This window comes from Mus musculus, chromosome 9 (assembly GCF_000001635.26).
Source record: "Mus musculus strain C57BL/6J chromosome 9, GRCm38.p6 C57BL/6J".
Taxonomy (NCBI): domain Eukaryota; kingdom Metazoa; phylum Chordata; class Mammalia; order Rodentia; family Muridae; genus Mus; species Mus musculus.
This window is the reverse complement of record NC_000075.6, coordinates 118839270-118859264: the sequence shown is the minus strand read 5'-3', so window position 1 is coordinate 118859264 and position 19995 is coordinate 118839270. Positions and strand designations below refer to the sequence as shown.

At 46.7% G+C, this 19995-nt stretch overlaps 1 protein-coding gene and 1 long non-coding RNA gene across 4 annotated transcripts in view; one reads left to right on the top strand and one right to left on the bottom strand.

The window, feature by feature from the left end:
• Itga9 (integrin alpha 9) overlaps nt 1–19995 on the bottom strand; it is a 294295-nt gene that overhangs the window by 41739 nt on the left and 232561 nt on the right. For all 3 annotated transcript variants that reach the window (NM_133721.2, XM_006511918.4, NM_001113514.1), the window contains 3 exons: nt 18083–18172; nt 15668–15776; nt 8459–8566 (listed from right to left, as the gene is read on the bottom strand). In NM_133721.2, the coding sequence (NP_598482.2) occupies nt 8459–8566; nt 15668–15776; nt 18083–18172 (307 nt within the window). The remainder of the gene's footprint in view (nt 1–8458; nt 8567–15667; nt 15777–18082; nt 18173–19995) is intronic.
• On the top strand, nt 8272–14960 carry Gm39454. The gene is made up of 4 exons (XR_003948270.1): nt 8272–8387; nt 11587–11628; nt 14128–14304; nt 14934–14960. It is a non-coding gene; the product is annotated as a predicted gene, 39454 (long non-coding RNA).

The following is a 19995-nucleotide window of genomic DNA, read 5'->3' as shown; positions in this document are numbered from 1 at the left end:
TTGTACATAAGGAACACCCTGTAGATACATTGTAGAGTTTATTGATAGCTAAGGATCTATCTTCCAAGCCCATGGCAGAAGGAATTATATCTGGTGGCGGTGTAGCTGATGTGGGCAGTGGAAATTTTATTTCTCCTAGTTTATATTTTCCCCCAGGCACTGAGTGTGGACATATACAGAGCACAGGGCCATGTCCTTTGCTCTTGTGACGTTTGGTTCTCCTGTGAGGAGGTGACAGACATTAAGTATACTGACTTTAGTGAGTGACAAATCTGGAAAGGAAATGCCACAGTGAAATGGAACCAAGAGTGGGGTTCACAGATTTGGGGCTGGTGGCCTGGGCAGACTCCCTGAGAGTGCAGGCCCTGGACTAGGATCTACATTCTGAAGCATCGTCTACATGAAACCCAGGAAGGCATGATGGAAGAGAGGGCCTGGGAACTGGATATGGGGTGGGGGTGGGGCGGGGGGGGGGTGAGCGGAAAAGGAGAAGGAGCTGTGAGCAAGGAAAGGGGCCAAGGGAAGTACACGGTGGCTTGCTCAGCAGCCTTAAAGGGTCAGTGAGCTGAAAGGTAAACCAGAGGGAAGTCAGGGTGGGTTAGTAAACAATATGGCCAGACAATATGTTTGGGATATGTATGGAGGATTTCAGACCCTGTGGTTGACCCAATACAACCTTCTTGGTGTGTCTGTGTGTGTGTGTGAGTGTATGTATTGTGTATATGTATGTGTGAGTGTATGTGTGTGTATGTGTGTGTATGTATGTATGTATATATGAGTGTATATGTATGTGTGTGCATGTAGGCTCGAGGTTGATGCTAACTATCTTCCTCAGTCACTCCCTACCATATTTTCTTGAGATACTAAAGTCTCTTACTAAATCTGGAGCTATCCAGTTAGGCTAGACTGGCTGGCTAGCACACCCCAGAGATCTTCCTGTCTTTGCCTCCCTAGCGTCAGAATCGCAAGGGTCTATCACTGGACCCTCCTGTTTGATCTTTTTACAGAGACCCTCAAGAGTGTCTTGGAATTGCACAGAGAGGCAAACATGGCCTGATGAAGTTCTCCAACTGCACAGAAGATTCTCATCGTTGGCGCAATGATGGCTCCTGGTGGGAGAGACTGAGCAGAAATCACAGCACATGCCGGTTCGTTCTGAATTTTTGCTCTTACTTTTTGGAGCCCACGGAGAAAACGAAGGCAATGCCCCAGGATAGAAAAGAGAGAAAATAGCTCTCATCTTTTTTTTGGAAAAGAAGGGGGTGAGGGTGATTAGGTAATAGCTCAACTTCTCTGCGAGGGAACGAGGCAACTGTTTTCCATTTTAGCTAAGAAAAGGTCAAGAGGGAAATGAACTTGAGAGACCAAGGCTAGTCATAACAGTGGGATTTGAGGGATGCTGCGATGGCTTAGCAGAGAGAACTTGCTGGAAATATGGTTCTGTTGTACTGAAAAGACATCTTGACCACATTCTGCCCGAAGATAGAGAGCGAGATCATGTAGTCCCCCAAGCCACTCTGGGCAGTAAATCCATCTTTCACTGCTGGGGGCAGGGGACGCTTAAGCCTAGTATTCTCCCTAGGAAGACCCTCTCAGCCAGGATCAGGACAAGCCATTGAGTTCCTCCTGAGGAAAGCTGAGGGAGGAGAAGCAGCATGAGTCCATGCTGGGTACAGTATCAGAGATTAAGGCAAAACCGAGCTGCTCAGTTGTGATTTGTGGTATCTGCTGGTACATGAACACAAGAGGCACAACTTCCTAGAAGCCCGCTGCAAAGGAGGCTTCTTGTTGCAATTAGCATCCGAGGACAGCGAAATCCTAAAGCCCAGGACTTTTCAATGTCACCGTGGATAGCCACTGACAGAACAGTGAGTGATTCGTGGTGATAGGGAACTCCAGCGTGAGCTTTCATGAGCGTACATACACAGACTTCTGGGAGTCGGATCTGAACGCCACATAGGAGTAGCCTCGAGGGTTGGGGGCTGGTACTTTTAAAGAGAAAAATCAAGCCAAGGAATGATAAGGCAGACAGATCATTTGTAAACACATCAAGGCCACCAAGCAGAAAGATCTCGTTCCATATTTTCCTGGGGATGCTTTGTTCCCTGCCCCGATAGGAAGACGCAGAGATGTTGCTGACCACCCTCCCTGTCTCCCGGCCATCTTCTACTTCCTCAGTTTGTCTCCGTAGCATTGGCACAAGTGATGCTCTGTGGGCTTTCCTTATTTTTGCATTCTCTTACCAGAAGGTAAGCTACACTCGGGCTGGCAATGATCACGGCTCTGTCTTTCTGTCTTTTATTCTCTGTCGTAACCCAGCCCTTGACATGTGCTGGGTGTAAAGCACTCGTTGAATGACAGGACATGTGGCTTAAAACCAAATCCTCCTGACAGCCAAATATAGCAACAACTGTCATCAGACAGGGAACTGTGACCGACAGGAACACGGAAGCACACGGGAGGAAATATGATAATGTAGAGAGGGCTTCTCAAACAGGGGTGTGCACGTGAACTGTGCAGGGCTTGTCCGAGTGTAGATTTGGAGTCAGAAGTCCAGGTGTGGCTGGAGTCTGTCTTCTAGATGGTGTTGCTGCAGCTGGGTGACATCATGATTGGCAGACAGAATGATGTCATGAGGCCTGGCAGGTGGCTGTGTGGTCCAGTGGTCAAGAGTGACTACCAACCCAGGTTCTTATGAACTCAGACCTTGGATGTCCCTCTCTTTTCTGAGCCACCCCCCAGCTTGTGATAAGTTCCTAGTAATATAAACTTAGTATTTATTGTTATCTTGACTCTAACAGCCCCCTCTCAGAACAGGAATGGAATATTTGAGGTTCCCTTCTGCTTCATCAGAATAGGAAAGGCCGATGGTGATGCTGAGACCGTGATAATGCAAATCTCCTCTCCGAAAGTGGAGACTTTTTGCTGAGTAGATTACAGTCTCTTGGAACAGATTCCCGGAAGTGTGGGGTTAGGACTCATGTTTAAATTCTGACAGTTTCCCTTTCTGTCTTTTATACCTGCCGTATTTGTGGACACACTCATTGTTTTTGATCTTAGCCAACAACGTGTTCAAAGATTAAACCTCATTGTTAGCTTGCGATGCTCTCATTACAGGGAGGCTGGGTTTTGCTCATTTCCCAATTAAACTTCTCCTGTGGATTTTCTGGCCACCCCCATTTGTATGATCTTTTCTTTTTTGGCTTTTCCTTGTTACTTTGAAAAAACAAATAATTGGTCACTTCCCTATGTTGCAAATATCTTTTCCCAAACACTTTTGAGCTTTGTCTGTGAAGTATTTTGATGCTACAAAAGGTTATCATCTTTATACATTGTATCTGAATGAGAAGTGTCTCCCGCGGGTTCAGGTAGTTGAGCTCTCACCTCTGTTGCTGGCGCAGACTTGGCGGCTTTGCCAGTCTGCAGCCTCGCTCCAGTCCTGTTCTCTCTGCTTTGTGTTTGCAGTTGAGGATATGATGAGTCAGCTTCCTGCTCCCCTGCCTGCTGCCCCATTATGGACACTAAAATTTGGAGCCCAAATAAGTTCTTTCTTCCTTAAGTTGCCTTTGGCCATGGCTTTATCACAAAAGAAAAGTGACTGATATATCTGTCAGTCCTTTCTTCAGGGATTTGTGACTGGCTTAGGAGATAGGCTTCCCATCCAAAGGCTATGAGAATATTCAGTACTTTTTTCATGCTTTTAAAAGAAAAACTAACCATATAGCTTGAATTCATTTTCTTTTTTCTGCATTGTACAAGTTTTCTGTGACTTCTTCCCAAATCCCTTTACATCATTTGCTGAATGGTCTGTATACAACTTCCACCTTTGGGAGCCATCTTTGCCCTTGTTGTTGTTCTTATTCTTTTTGTCCTTGTTTTTCTTGTTCTTGTTGTTCTTCTTCTCCTCTTCTGCCTCCCCCTCCCTCCTCCTCCTCCTCCTCCTCCTCCTCCTCCTCCTCCTCCTCCTCTTCTTCTTCTTCTTCTTCTTCTTCTTCTTCTTCTTCTTCTTCTTCTTCTTCTTCTTCCCCCTTTCCATGTCCTCTCCTTCTGCAGGAGGTTGTGTGCTTGATGCAAGTCTTCTAGAAAGGGTCTTGGAGGCTTTACTAATGAACACTCCTAAGAAGTGTACTCCTAAAAGGTAATTAGTACTAAGCTGACGGTCCTCATTAGCTTTAATTGTTAACTAGATGCAGCCTGGAGTGATTGCGAAGGGAGTCTCAGTTAGGGATTGTACAGTGTATGGGGGACTGTCCCGATTAGTAATTGATGCAAGAGGTTCCAGCTCAACGTGGGCAGCACCATTCCAGAAATGCTGGTCCTGGGTTGCATAAGAAAGCTAGGTAAGTGTGAATCTGGGTGTGAGCCAGCAAGCAGCATTTCTGCATGGTTTCTATTTCAAGGTCCTTGCTTGACTTCATATCCTGAATTTCCTCAGTGATAGACTGTGACCTGGAAGTATAAACCCATTCTTCTACCCAAGTTGCTTTTGGTTGGGTTGTTTTTATCCCAGGAGCCGAAAGGAAACTAGAAGACGACCCGAGTTCCTTGAATGAAATCCGTATTCCATTCAAAGTCGTGAAGGATGCGGTAGAAACATCATGAGCTTAGCCAGTCACAACTGACCTGCTGAGGGGTCTCAGGCTCCACAGAGCAAGAGAGGGCTGGGTTGGGCTGCAGACTACCTTCACTTTGAGAAAACAGGGACCCTAAGCAAGGGTGAGCTAGCTGCAGGCTTCTGAGACAAGTGTCTGGAATCCTTGTTCACTGCTGTATCATACGGCCCACGTGACTGTCTCCAGGCTCCTCACCAGTCACACTGTGAAGGCTCTTCACAGGAACACAATGCCTCAACATTTGCTGTCTGGGAATTGCTGTCCTATCTCATGCTAATAATGCGCATGGCTAGTCTTTTCACTGGGGTTAGCCACTGAGAATTCTGTGACTGACCAAGCCCTAAATATGGTTTTGAAAAATCCCTGAAGGGTTTGCTTCCGAGAACTCAAAACCCAGAAGCCAGCTCCTCTTTCTTCTTGGGAGTTTCAGAATCACCAGATAGACACCAGAGAAGCTGCTCTGAAAACCCTGGGGAAAACCTAACACATATCCATGGATAATAGATCAGGAAAGATGAAAAAAAGTACATATCACATGGCTCTTAAATGCCTTGAATATTCACGTGACTTAAAGCTCTGATTTGGTCCATAGTTACTTCTGCTCATGGGGTGGGGGTGGGGGGGTGGATGGGGCTTGTGTCTCCTTATAACATATATATTGTATATATGACACATATATACATATATATATAAAACATATATAATATAGCTGTTCATATGATCAGCTCTTACAGAACACTGTTGTGCTATATAGAATAGAATGAAAACACTATTCATCCAGCTATTGAGGCCAATGCAAGGCTTTGGTTACTATAGTTAATAACAGCTAAGAAGGGGAGGAGTGGGGGCAGTGCAGTGGTAGAATGTGCTTTGCATGGGCTCAATCATCAGCACCAAAGGTAAAAAGCAAGAAGATAGGAGTGTGTGCTTTGCTGAGCTCAAGCTAAGGTCAGGCACTGTCACCCCATTGGTACACACTAGTAGGGGATTGTCTTGTGTGGGCTCAGCAGGGCCCACAGACAAGGGCACAGCACAGGGCACACAGGCATACGTGGCATAGAATGAGGTAAGCAGGCAACCGAGCAGGCTCCTCAGAGACCAGGACCTGCTCAGCACTCTAACACTCACAGGATTTTGGTCTATGGCCCATGTGACCCAAGGAGGCCAACGCCAAAACCATGGCAGCTTCCCACAAAGCTTCCCAGACCTCCACCCCATGGTAGTGTCCTTTAGGCTCTAGGCTTAAATGTGTCACAGGCCATGGGCTTGCTGGTTCACTTTTCAAACCATGATGCAGAGAGCATCTCTCTGGCTGTCTGCCTTGCCCTCCCATGCTTTCCTGATCCTCTCGACCCAGCTTGCCGTGCTTTCCTCTGTGCTGACTCTGCTGAGTCTCCTTTCCAGAGGTTCAGAGAGAGGTGGATGCCCCACACTCCATCTCCCTAGAGATTAAACCACCCACTCAATGACAAATCAAGTCACCCGGCAGAGGGGCTCTGTTGAGAGTGTTGTCAGTGTTTCTCTGAAGTCATAGAGTTAGCAATTGCTTTAGAATATGGAATTGTTCTCATGTTCCATAGATGTTTTCTGAACATCTGTATTATAGTCTGAGCATTGCATTAGGTCGGAGAGAGAGAGGGGAGAGAAACAGAAAGAGAGACAGACAGATAGACACAAAGAGACAGACACACAGAGAGACAGAATGACACACACACAGACACACACAGACACACACACAGACACACACACACAGACACACACTCACACACACACACACACACACACACACACACATACACAGAGATTGATTCCTATCCTTATATTAGAGGGATCAGACAGGAGGCAGCTTAAGTGACCTAATAAGAATATAGATGTAGGGTGTCAGCTTGGTGACAACATGACATGTGAGCAGGCAAGAGGTGTGAGGAGTGTTAAGACAGAGGCTGAAGAAGGGGATCACTGATAGAACCTGAAGGAAGCAGCTACATGGACATCTGGGGAGAGAGCAGTCCCGTGGGAAGGAGAGGCAGGCTGAGTGCTGGAGGTAGAACAGCGTCTGCAAACAGCAAGGAGGCTGGGGAAGAGGAGGCTGTGACAGTAGACAGCAAAGCTGCTAAGAACATTATGGGGGAAAGAGAGTCATGGGCAGGTTTTACACAGAAGTGTGTCAAGACCCAACCAAGGATGGGCTGTAAGGGCAAAAGCAGGAACCCCAGGGAGGGTGCCACTTACCACAACCTGAGTGACAGATGGCAGCCTTTAAACTAGGGCTCTGGAAGCAAAGTCACAAACAGTGCTAACAGTGGGATTTTCACGAAGGGCTCACGTTAGGTTTGCTTGTATGCTGCATGTGAAGTGAATGAGAAGAGGAATTTTGGATGATGTACAGCCTTGCCCTGGGCTGAAGGACAGACTGGCTGCTTGCTGAGGTAGAGAAACGGGCCAAAGGTGCTATGGCGTGGGTGTGGTTTGCTCTCTAATGCTCACACGGGCTGCTAATCTCCCATCTTTAATATGGCAGTGCTTAGTATACAGTGCTTAAAGAGGGGACCTTTGGTGGTGACTGGGATTAAGCAAAATCACCAGGGTGTAGGTCCTGTGATCAATTGCTGGTGTCTACATAAAGGGAGAAACAGAGCCTAGTGAAACATACACACACACACACACACACACACACACACACACAGATACACATACAGACACACACATACACACACACATACAGACACACATGCACATGCACACACTCATGCATACAGACACATGCACACACAAACACAGACACACAAGACACACACCGACACATAGATATGTCCACACACAGACACACACATACATACAGAAACACACACACATGCATACACACACACACACACACACACAAAGATACATGCACAAACTTTCTGTCACATGGTGATCTGTACCACCTTGGGATACTGTTGACATGAAGGTTTTCACTATATGAGACATATCCCCTAGACTGTGGTCAGTACCATAAGTCAGGATAAACCTACTTTCTTTATAATCTACCCCAGCAACAGGATTGTAAACAACAACAACAACAACAACAACAAGCTGACCAGAGGGGTGACACTGGAGTTTAAGTCCATTAGACACTGATGCAGTTGGTTGGTAGATCCCGAAATTCCCGGAAGGGGTCTGGGCTGGAGGGAAACTGGTGCTGTCATCAGCACAGGCTAGATTTTGGTCCCTGGGTCTTGCTGAGCCCCAGGGAAGGAGTATAGAATAAGGCGGGCCTGAGCCCATTAGCAGTTGGGAAGATAAGAATGAAAGTCGATGGGAGAAAATCCTTGGAGGTACGGAGTACACTTTCAAGCAGGTGTGTAGCAATGACCATACATGCTTATAAAGTGTCCCTTCAGACAAAGTCAGTGACAGGTGACACAGGATCAGGTGGCCTCATATTCTGCACATGAACTTGGGTTTCAGTCTCATCATGCATGTCTTACCTCATTGATCTTTAATCCCTGGGTATCGGTTTCCTTTGAGAATCTTTACATATGTTGAGGCTCTTCTCAAGGAAATGCACACACACAGAGAGACTACAGATAGTCTTTGGGAGTTTCCAGAGGGGCCACAAGCCACCCTGGGGGATGAATTTACAACCATCCCCTCCTCATCCCTTCCAAGGTCTTGTGGCATCAACCAAATTGCCTCAACATAGAGACGAACGTCTTTCTTCAGGGTTCCCCTGGTATGTCTCCTAAGTGTGAAAACACCTTGACTTCCTGAACCTCCTGAGAAGATTCCAGGGTAAGTGGATACAAATTTCAAACAGGCACCTCAAAGCTGAAACCAACATAGGACACAAACGGAGGACTCACCACCATGTCCTGGACCTGAAACATCTCTGCGCCACCAGGTGACAGCCGGCTGGGGAAGGAGATGCTGACAGATGACCCAGGAAGGGTGCTGGGACCCATGTTGTAGACCTGTGGAATAATGCACGTGACAAGTGTCAGTGACACACAAGACCTTAAGGTCATGTGATACATCATATGCCTAAAGAGTCCCTGAGCCATACACAGAAGTGTGATGGTATGAATGTGATTTTATTTCATCTAGATATGCTTTTAATTGGAATAGAACTACATCACTCAGATCTGACTTTGAAATGAAACACTAAATAATGGGGGTCCAACAAAACTAAGCATCTTCTTATCCGCTTCTTGCTAAAAATTGTATTTAATTTTACATACCTAGAAATTCATTCATTGATGATAGTTGGTGGGAACCCAGATATCAAAATGAAGTTCAGGGGTTCTCAGCACTCTAGAATAAAATCAGAACAATCTAGGGGGCACAATTAAATACAGGAGGGTGGTGTGGGTAGGGCCAGTGTTTTCGAAACAGGTGGGATGGGTGGGGGTGTACATCGACATTTCCCAGGATACATTGCACCCAGGAGTCATCTCTGAGACCCAGTGGCCTGGTCCAAACTTATTCTTTGCACAGTTTGGGATAATGATGACCTTCAGTGACAGAGGGGCTGGTCCCAAAATGAACTTTTCTGATCCCTACAAAGGGCTGTCACATGTGTTCTCTAGGTCATTCTGATGGCAGTTTGATGACATCTGAATAGCTCTTCTTGAGTTCTGTATCAGATCAGGGTAAAACTTTATACTCCTCCCCACCCCACTTTTCTTCTCTACTTCATCTCAAAGCCAAGTAAGGAGGGGAAAGAAAGAAGCCACAAAGAGACCCAAAGGGGTGAGATGACAGAGCAAAGATTGCCAATCAAACTCAGAATAGAAATAGATTAAGAGGGGTTATTTGGAGAATGGGTAACTTAAAGGAACAGAACAGTATTGGCTGCCTGGGGTGGGATAAAATATTTTAGATTATTCTAAAATCATTGTAATGATCCACAAGTGGGGCTGGAGCTCATGTGCTGTAAGAGAGTAACCAAGACCGAGCTAGCCCATGTTCTGCAACAGAGTAACCAAGATTGAGCTTGCCCATGTGCTGCAACAGAGTAACCAAGACTGGGCTAGCCCATGTGCTGCAACAGAATAACCAAGATTGAGCTAGCCCATGTGCTGCAACAGAGTAACCAAGACTGGGCTAGCCCATGTGCTGCAACAGAATAACCAAGATTGAGCTAGCCCATGTGCTGCAACAGAGTAACCAAGACTGGGCTAGCCCATGTGCTGCAACAGAGTAACCAAGATTGAGCTAGCCCATGTGCTGCAACAGAGTAACCAAGATTGACCTGCAATTTGTTTTACTCATTGTTGTGATCTATTCCCAAGAGAAGATTCCTTCCAAGATTACTGCTCTCTTACATTGTACCTGGGCACCTAAGAGCTCCAGTGGGCATGTCTCTCACACCATTCAATTAAATTGCGAATGGAGAGGAAACATTCTCTAAGGAAATTAAAAGTGCTACTCTGATGAACACATGAATAACTAAGCAAACAGGCTGTGAACAGAGATGCACTGTGGAATGTATCAGGAGACCGATGTTTGCACGCATGCGCATAGCACTCTGTCTGCAGCCCGTGGATAGAGGACTGATTTTGACATTCAAGTCTTACTGTTACAGAATTATATTTCATAAGGCTATAGCTGCCAAAGCCTGACTCCTTTGATGGGTCTTTGCTCCTGTCCCTGTTGCTTCAATAAACTATCTTTAGAGGAACACATCAAGGGAGGTGGTGATTGTTTTAGTTCACACTCCAAGTTAAAGCAAATTGTCTTATAAAAGTTAAAGATACAGGAATTTGCAAGCAGCTAGTCATTAGCACATCTATAGGCAAGAACAGAGGGTGATGAACCAATGCATACAAGCTAGTAGCTCCTTTTCTCTACTCATACAATCCAGGACCCTCTACCAAGGGAATGATACCACCCAGAGTGGGCAGGCCTCTCCAAGTCACTTAAAATGAAGATAATTCTCTACAGACACATCCAATGGCCAACGATTACTCACTAAGACTTGACTGTGCCTAGATTAAACTAACCACAGGGAAAGTCTGAAAGCCAAGAAAGTGTTTGCCACTGAGAACAGTTATGATCAATGGTTATGATCATTCAGACATCAGTGTGATGGGCGTCTGAATGGGGTTGATGCCAACTCTTTTTTTTTTTTTTAAGATTTATTTATTTTTTTATGTATGTGAGTACACTGCAGCTGTCTTCAGACACAGCAGAAGAGGGTATCAGATCCCATTACAGATGGTTATGAGCCACTTTGTGGTTGCTGGAAATTGAACTCAGGACCTCTGGAAGAGCAGTCAGTGCTCTTAGCCGCTGCGCCATCTCTCCAGCCCTTGATGCCAACTGTTATGGATGACTTTGCAGAGTCTGAGACTTCTAGGCAGGAGCTCACTACATAGCTGAGGGGGTTGGCGGGACAGTCTAGAAATGAAGCCTGGAGATAAGAACAAATTTCTGCCATCTTAAAACAAAACTTTAATGGATGGGGAGTTGTCTCTTAGGCATTAAAAGAAGGGTTTTCTTGAGATGGGATGCACTGGCTAAGATATGGTGAAGCTGTTAAACTGACCCTGGGGGATTTAGAACATGTCCGAAACTTGGATAGCAAGGCCCTGGAAGATACCAGAAGACAGACTTCGATTTTGTAAGTGTTTCTCCTGTAGGTAGAATGGCAAGTATCACCCTATCCTCTCAAGAACTCTTCATGAGGGCAAGAGTCGCTGATTGAGCTAACTGTCCCTGTTATCCTCAGAACTTTGGACCACGATTCTGCAGCCTTCACAGCTAACAGCCAGGCTGGCCAGCATGCATCCTCACTGGGGCAACATCTTCTCCTGGCAACAATGTTAAAACAATGCTCAGCTGACCAATGCAGTCCGCTTAATTAAAGCACGAGTCTTGTTTTTCTAGAAACTATGTTATACACTTAAGTGCTATCATACAGTATAAATACCATTTTTTTAAAAAAAAAACCCGTATGACTTGCTTTGTTGGTCTGTTTGCTTTATTGAAGGAGTCTGGAGCCAATCCTGTACCAATTTCAACTATTTTCAAGGTATGTCTATATCACCAATAACTGAGAACTGTGAATTCTTTATTTTGAGGTGATAGAACTCTAAGTCCTAAAACACTCTAAAATCATTGACCTGCACACTTTATACAGACAAGGTGTAAGAGGTGTGTCATTAAATATTTCTTTTTCTTAATGAAAAAGGATGAGTGAAGCTTATAGATTTGTTTCCTTCAGTTCTGTTTTGAGAAAGGATCTCTCTCTCTCTCTGAGCACTCAGGCTGCCTTGGAACCCACTCTATGGGCCACACTGACCTTGGATTCCTAATCTTTTTGCCTGACTCCCAAAAGCTAGGACTGCAGGCATGCTCTACCATGCTAAGCTGGAATTTTAATTTGTCAGTTAAAAAAGATGATCAGAATGGGATTCCTGGGAGAGAGGAGGGAGCGAACCCTGCCTGGCAGCCTGGGGCTGAGAAACAAAATTCAGGGATTTAACATATCTCTGAAGCTGAGGCTAGGGCACCAGAGCCAACAACAATCAAAACTACCCGAACAGTGCATTCACACACAACTGCAGGTGTGAGCTCTAGTTGTAGCCAGCTTTTCCCTAGAAAGCTAGGCCTTTAGTTCTTTTTCACATTAGGTTGTTTAACTTCAGTGAAAGATTAAAAAAAAAAAAAGATAAGACTGGAGGAGAGGCTGTTGCCAACTCTTGATTCCAAAGGTCAGCATTTACAACAACAGCCCTCAGACAAGAAAAAGAAATATATCCAGCCACCATGGAAAACAACTCATTTCAAGAAAAACTCAAAGCTCAGAACTGCAGAGGCCCGACATGCAAATCCCACGCCTGGGATTCCCACTGAAGGCATGGATGGGAGAACAGGAGAATGGCTCCTGCTGCCTGCTCTTACTTCTTAGAGGCAGCTTGTAAGATCAGATTCACCTTTAACATTATCTTCCCAGAATTTAGGAGGCACAAGCAGGAGAGTTGCTGGTTCTAGGCTAGCATGGGTCACACAGTGAGAGCTGGTCTCAGAGAAACAATAAAGCATCCAGGTGTGTCACATGGCTCCTGGGGGCAAGGCAGATGGATGTCTTTGAGTTCTAGGCTAGACAGGGCTACAGAGTGAGCTACAAAAACAAACCCAACAAACTGAAGTAACAATAGCCTGCCATATAACATCCTAACATCTGCATCTGTGCGAAGGTGTGGGCGTGACATATATAATGTATCTCCTTATAATTCTCCAGGTGGGGGGAGCATTTTGACTCCTGATTGGACAAATCAAACTAGATTAATCCAAATCAAACCAATTACTATTAACAGTCAACAACCTTCTGTGTCTCCTCTGGGAAAACTGCTCACAAGGCTGGCATAGAAAGCCAGCCTAGACTAGAATTTCTGTCTCTTCCCATCTGCAATGGAGTCTTTTAGCTCACATGTATCTTACTGAATGGCAGACCTACTAATAGAAGACGCAGAAGGACCTCTTCTTGGGGAAGTCTTGTTTCTGCTTCAGGAATGATAGTGCTGATCAAGGAGATGCTCAAGAGGTTTCTCCATATTCCTTGCCTCTCCCCACACCACACCAGCCTCACCCCTGGTCATTACCAATTTCTGTGACCTTCCAGCTGGACAACTGTTCTCACCAGAAAAGTGAGTCAGTCAATACGGTTTCAGGAAACATAGCCTTTGCTAACGTGTGTGTGTGTGTGTGTGTGTGTGTGTGTGTGTGTGTGTGTGTGTAGTGGCTCTCCTAATGTGAAGCTCACTAGCAACTCTCAGACCCAGCTTACTGCCTCAAACTTGAACTGATGGCTGAAGCTCCCTCAGTGTTTTATCTAAGGATGATGCCAACCATGAATTCCCCAGGGACACTGACAGCTGGGTTCTTTGCTTCGGGTCACATGTGAAATAAGCTATATTCTTAGACACCAAACTCTAAGTTCCCTTTAAAAATATCTTCAGAAAACCAACTGGAAGAATAAGCTGCATTCTCTCAGAATACAACCACCCATTTATTGATCTATCCATCCATCTATCTATCCACCCAACCATCTATCCATCCACCCACCCACCCATCATCTATCCACCCATCCATTTTCCGTCTATCCTCTGAGCAGGCACTAATATTTAGTATCTGTTATAAATCTAGTATTTTATATAGCAAGCATTCCTCTTGCCCCTTCTTTCTTTATTTTTTTTACGACACTGTCTGGGTCATTTGAACCTTTCTAAATAATTCTCTTGTCTGCATCCTGTATTTCAAGAGAAGAAAGGATATAAATCACAAAAACAAAATAAATCTACCTGGTGTTTGTTTCCTATCCAACCGAGAGACCCAAAGGGAAACAACGAGCAGGCCCTGTGAGGTGCCTGAGGCACCTCAGCATGGAGGCGTGACCACAGCTGTCACCCCACAGTGTCACTGAACTCTTCCCAGTCTCCTCTGTAAATCAAGGGCGGGTGTGACAGTTGGGCTTAGCAAGTCAAGGACCCATCCTCTCTAGGCTGCAAACATGTGTTATCCATCACAGGTTCAGAGCTCTTCTGGCCAGAGAACATTCAGAATGGAGGAAGACCGGCTTCTGTGAGTCCCAAAATGCTTCAGCCACATCATCTGTACCCTCACCACATCAGCTTCAGCCCCATCCCCTGCACCCTCACCACACCAGCATCTGTCATCTCTTATGTCCACATAGGAGGAAACACGGGTAAGGAAGATCATTGTTATTTGGCCCCCATAGTGAATATCACATAGGAAGACCATTGTCTCCATGGAGGAGAATGGGCAGGCTAGGGAACACTTTGGGAGGCAGAACCGAGGACTGTGAGATGTAGACTTCACCAAATAAGAGGAGTCATTTCTTCTTGTGTTTTCCAGTCCTGGCCCGGGCTTGCTTCACCCAGTTCTGGGAGCACCCTGCACATCCTTTCTCATGGGGCCACATTTCTCTATACTTTCCCCTTAAAGAACACAGACCAGCCAACGCTGAGACCCTCCTGGCTTCATGCCCACATACTCCAATTTTGAGAAGCTGTCCTTAGAATTTTAAAGCAAAGGCTGGCAAACTAGGCCTCACAGACCAAATGTGACCAGGTATCTAACTCTTATCCAGCAAACTAAGAAAGTTACATCATTAAATTTCTGGGGAAAAAAACCTAAAGAGTAACATTCCATGGCCTATAAGAGATACATGCAAAGGAAGGTGCATAGCTAAAGACCAGTATCTCTTTCCCTGTAGCTAAAGACCAGTATCTCTTCTTGCTACAGCTCCACAGCACCACAGCTGCCACAGTGTAGCCCACAAGGTCTCAAAAGGTTACTTTCTGGATGTTTCAGAAAAAAAGTCTGCAACCTCCAAGTGAAGCAACCATGGTCTTCTGGATGTCTACAGAGCACACACCCAGCAGACCTGTGGAGCTGATGCTTAGAACCTAAGCTGAGCCAGCCCTAGCCCAGTGAGGAGTCAGCACACTTTCCAAGGCGCATGGGCTCACAGGGTTTTGCTCTCAGAAAACTGTACTTCTGAAAGACTGGTCCTCAGGGTGAGAAAACTTTGGTGGAGTCAGCATGAAAATTCTGGAGGAAATTTATGTGGCAGTGCCCTGGAGGGTCTCCTAAAGCCCTTATACTAACAGGGATCATGGGCAGCATAAGCCTTCCTGATGAAGCTCTTGTTTGGCAATGGTTTTCAACCCGTGGGTCCCAACCCCTACAGAGGTGAATGTCAGATGTTCTGCATATCAGATATCCTGCGTATCAGATATTTACATATGACTCATAGCAATAGGAAAATTACAGTTATGAAGTAGCAACACATGGTTGGGGTCACCACAGCATGAGGAACTGTATTAAAGGGTCACAGTGTTAGGAAGGCTGAGAGCGCTGCTCTTTGATGTGGCTGTTCTAAATCCTGACAAACACCGAGGTCTGCAGGCGTGTGGTTAACACCTCCTCAATATCTCTGCCCCACTCCCACCCCACCCCCACACCAGGAAAACGGACCAGAACAGTTCCCTCTGAAAACAAAGTTGGTCCTCGCGTGAGCGGTCACACCCCGGGCCGGTCGGTACCTGGAGAGTAATGTTGACTGGTTGGAAATGACACTCCTGGTCATCCAGCTGAATGAAGTTGGATGCGTCCACAGACTCGCCATACACGAAGGAGGTTGGGGACACAATTCTGAAAGAGGAAAACGTGAAATCTGTCATCCTACCTGAGACCAGGCCCCCCAGGTCACTGCTGGACTGGGAACTCAAATATCTCTCTTCCACCGTGTGTCTCCAGCAGGCCATTCTTCCTCGCTGGATGGTCATTTCTCTCTTCCATGAATAGACACAGCTGCCCTGACTTCCTAACACATATATCTTCTTACCTCAGGCCATACTAATAAGCTACTAAGCACTGCATGCTGAGGTTATATTTCTTTGTCTATAGGTATCTGCTGGTTCTCATGTGTGAACACTTAGGTGTGGAGGTCACAGGTCAACATCCGGTGTCTCCTCTCTCCACCTTAGTTCCTGAGGCAGGGACTGCCACTGAACAAGAGGCCTAGGGATCTGCAGATCCTCATGGCCAACCCAGGGGCCCTGGGGATAGAACTCAGTTCTTCACACTTTTATTTCACAAGGACTTTACTGACAGAGCCATCTCTCCAGCCATCTTCCCAATTATGTTTCTAAAACAAAGTTTTAAAATTCAAAAGCTTCAGAAACTAAAAACAAAACAAAAATCTAACCTCCCCCACAACTCCCCCCCAAAAAGAAAAAAAAATCCCTTAATTATAAAATCATACGTTTTGCTTGTCATTTGAAAGGCATTTCTGTAGATTATGCTGATAAGAAGCTTTTGAGAAATAAATGTAAGTAAATTATGTATTTGGCAAGCGGAACCATAACAAATTCATTTTTAAGGCATATTTATATCTGTCAGACTCCCATGCTTATTAGAAATTGGGCATTTCAGGGGCTTGCAAGATGGCTAAGGGTGCTTGCCGCAAAGCCTGGTGTCCTGAGTTCAATCCCTGGGACCCACATGTTGGAAGGAGAGAGCTCACTCCCTTAAGTTGACCTCTGACCTCCAGATACCATGGTCCCTGTGCATGCTCATTCATGCTTGCACACAAACACACATAATAGATGTAATAAAAGTTAAGAAGAAACAGGCATTTTATGGATAATAAATTTAAAGTCGCCCCAATTTCCCATCCCTGGAAAGATCAGAGGCACAGTCACTTGTTTAACAGATGGCTTCATGGGGACAGTTAGCGCCTCACACTGAGGTCTCCTAAGGCCTTGACAACATGATCAAGTGTGTGTGGGAGGTGTTTCTATGTAACCCCTAAGGACAAGGCTGGTTCTGGGCGTTTTCTACCATCCCTTAGGCAGGATGGATAAAGAAAGCATGGGACTTAAAGCAGAGCTGTGAACATAGGCAGTGTATGCCATTTTGCAGATTCATTCCACCAACGCCTCATGTCTACTGAGCCATGCTACAGAATGCCAAAGAGGAATCCAGGGTGCTCACTTTGCTGGCTCCCAGCAGAGTCCAGCTACTGCAGGGGCGGCCCCTCCCTCTCGGAGCAACTTTCTCTTCCGGACCAAGGCTTAGATCCAGAGCCCTTGAAAACTGAGACAGAAGAAACTGAACTTTCAGAGAGTTCAGCTTGCCTTTGGGCTAAGAATTCCTTGAGTTCCCATTTGATCTAATCCAACTGTATGACACCCACCCCCTACCCTCCGCACCACCACCCCTCTCCCCAGCCTTGCTGCTATCAGAGAGGTACACACAATCTGTTTGCTGAAGCTGGAGACAAGGGCTGGATTCTCAGTTTTCTAAGCTCTGGCTGGAAGCTGTCTCAGGTTGCTTTGCCCCCCTGCAGGCACAGCTTTCCAACAAGACCACCACCACCACCACCAACAAGACCAGCGGCACTGGATGGCTGTGCACACCACTTGGATAGGTTGCCATTGTTGTTGTGATGGCTCCATGTCCATTCCAGACCATCACAGATGTGAGGCAGAGCCCTTTCTGGCTGTACTCAAGGACGTGACAGAAATATGACAAGCAGGAACTATGGAGCTGAACAGAAGGGCGGCCTTCCTGTGAGGAGGGGTGCGAGGAACACTCAGTGGTAGTCTTCAGCACTGCAGCTTTTAGCTGGTATTTTACTCCTGTAACCACAGCGCCTGCCGCTACACAGCAGTCTGGAGTGATAGTGTGCATCAGGAGCCAGGAATAGGTGCATACTAAGATCAGAGAACGTATCAGCATGTTCCTGCACTAGCTATGTGCCTGGGTAGCTGGGGCTGACAGAAGGGAAAAACAGATGGGAGGTGGCTAAGGGCTACCACAGACAAACTTTCTTCCTGCTTTCTCAGGCTGGCAGGCAGGGAGGTGGCAAGGCCACTTGTTCTTGGCTATGACGCACGTGAATTAGGAGCTGAGTAGACTTCCATTGCAAGGTGCTCTGTGTCCTGGATACTTACCCAGTGATGGACGTGTCCACTTCATGCACCAGGGGCACTGTCAGTGTGAGAGTGTTGTCATGCAGGGCTTCAGAGCGCTCCAAGTTGCCACTGTGTGGGGAGAGAAGAGGAAGGATGGGGCAGTGGTCAGTGCAAGCTGCTTAGCAGCTGGTATGCCTGCCCTGTGGCGCACGCCAATCCTTACATCCTTCAGACTCACCCAATCTGTCCCCATTCTGTGTGTACAAAGGGGGCAGGGCAAGGAGCACATATGGGAGGTGATTCCAGAAAACACCAATAGGTAATGAAGAGACCAGGAAAGGGGAGAAGCCACTGGAGGCTTGCTACCCAGCAGGAAGGTGCATGCTGGATGCGGCTGGGACTCAGGCTCATCGGGGAGGACTTCGGGAATCAGGACAGAGAGAGCATGTATCTTGGATGTCCCACCTGAGGGCATAGAGACCCCTGAGAACTGCTATGGTGGAAGAGAGAGAGGACAGAAACTCTCCGGCACCTCCCGGTCACACAGGCGAGTAGGCTTCCATCAGAGAAAGACACAACCAGGGGTCGGGGTAGAGCAGGAGCCATGATTTAACTCTTCCTGTTGACTATGCAGTGGTGGGCTACAGGTGAACACCCTGTTGTAGGTGGAGTCTCTTGAAGTGTTTGCTTCCTAAATAGAACTCTAGTTACATTTCTACTGCTGGGATAAGACACCCCAAGCAAGAACAACTCAGGGGAGCAAGGTGCTTATCTGGCTCACACTTTCAGGTTACAGCCCATCACTGAGGGAATCAAGGTTGGAACTTATCACACCCACAGTGAGGACCAGAAGGCTGAACGCACCCACATTACCTGTTCACTATCACATAGCTTTCTCCTGGCTTACATGGTTCAGGATGCCTGCCCAGGGAAGGCTATGCCCACAATGGGCTAGCTCATCCCACTTCAATCAACAAGGACATGCCCATAGGCTAATCTGATCAAGGGAATCCCTCAACTGAGACTCCATTCTCCGGTGGCAAGTTGACCGTTAAAACTAGCCAGCCCGAACAGTGACCATCAAAGTTAGGACATGGTTTCCAGGAAGGAGGTGCACGGACATCTCAGCATGAGCCCAGAGGCAGAGGGATCAGCACTCTGGACCTAGAGGAACAGCTCAGACATTGTACAGCCTCGATATGAGCCAGAGAGAGTCGACCTTCTAGATAGCTCAATGGGATTCCAAGCCAGGGCTCTCCTCACTGTGACTCATTAGTTCTTTAAACCTCAGTCCTCAGTCGGGCCTGGGATGCTTAGGGCAAGCGGCTGCCTTGGGAGGAGACATGGCTCTTGGGTATGACTTGCTAAACCAATGGAACACTTAATATTTACCATGGCTCTGTCACTTGGAATGAACAGGGGGTCCTAGCTGAAAGTGAAGCTTGCCCTCTCTGGATGGAACTGGGAAGTCCCAGACCCTCTGAGGTTTGGACAGGGCTTGTCTTACCCCCTCCTCTAGATGTCGCTCCCAAACATCTGCTAACCTCAGCTGCTCTGCTGTCCTCCCCTTGGCCTGATGTCTTCCTCTTCTACCAGCAAATGTTGAATGGCAACAGTACTAAAATAGCTCTCACATCCCTCCCCCTCTCTCCCATTGTTCTGAGACAATGGTGCTTCATGACTCTGACCATGCAGGGCCACTGCCACTGCCCCTGGAGCCACATCTGTCTTCCTCCCATGAGATGACATCAGTCCCTCACAAGGTGGCCACAGCCCATGACAGTGGGAGCAGGTACCCACATGACTAGATTCCTCACCATGCCTTTCCCAGGGAGTAGTCTAAGCTTTGGAATCGGTGCCAGGGGCAGTCCAGAGGTGACTTCCCTGTCAGGTGCAGTTGGTACAATTCTGGTCCCCACCCTCCCTACATGCAGCATCCTTCCATCCCTGAG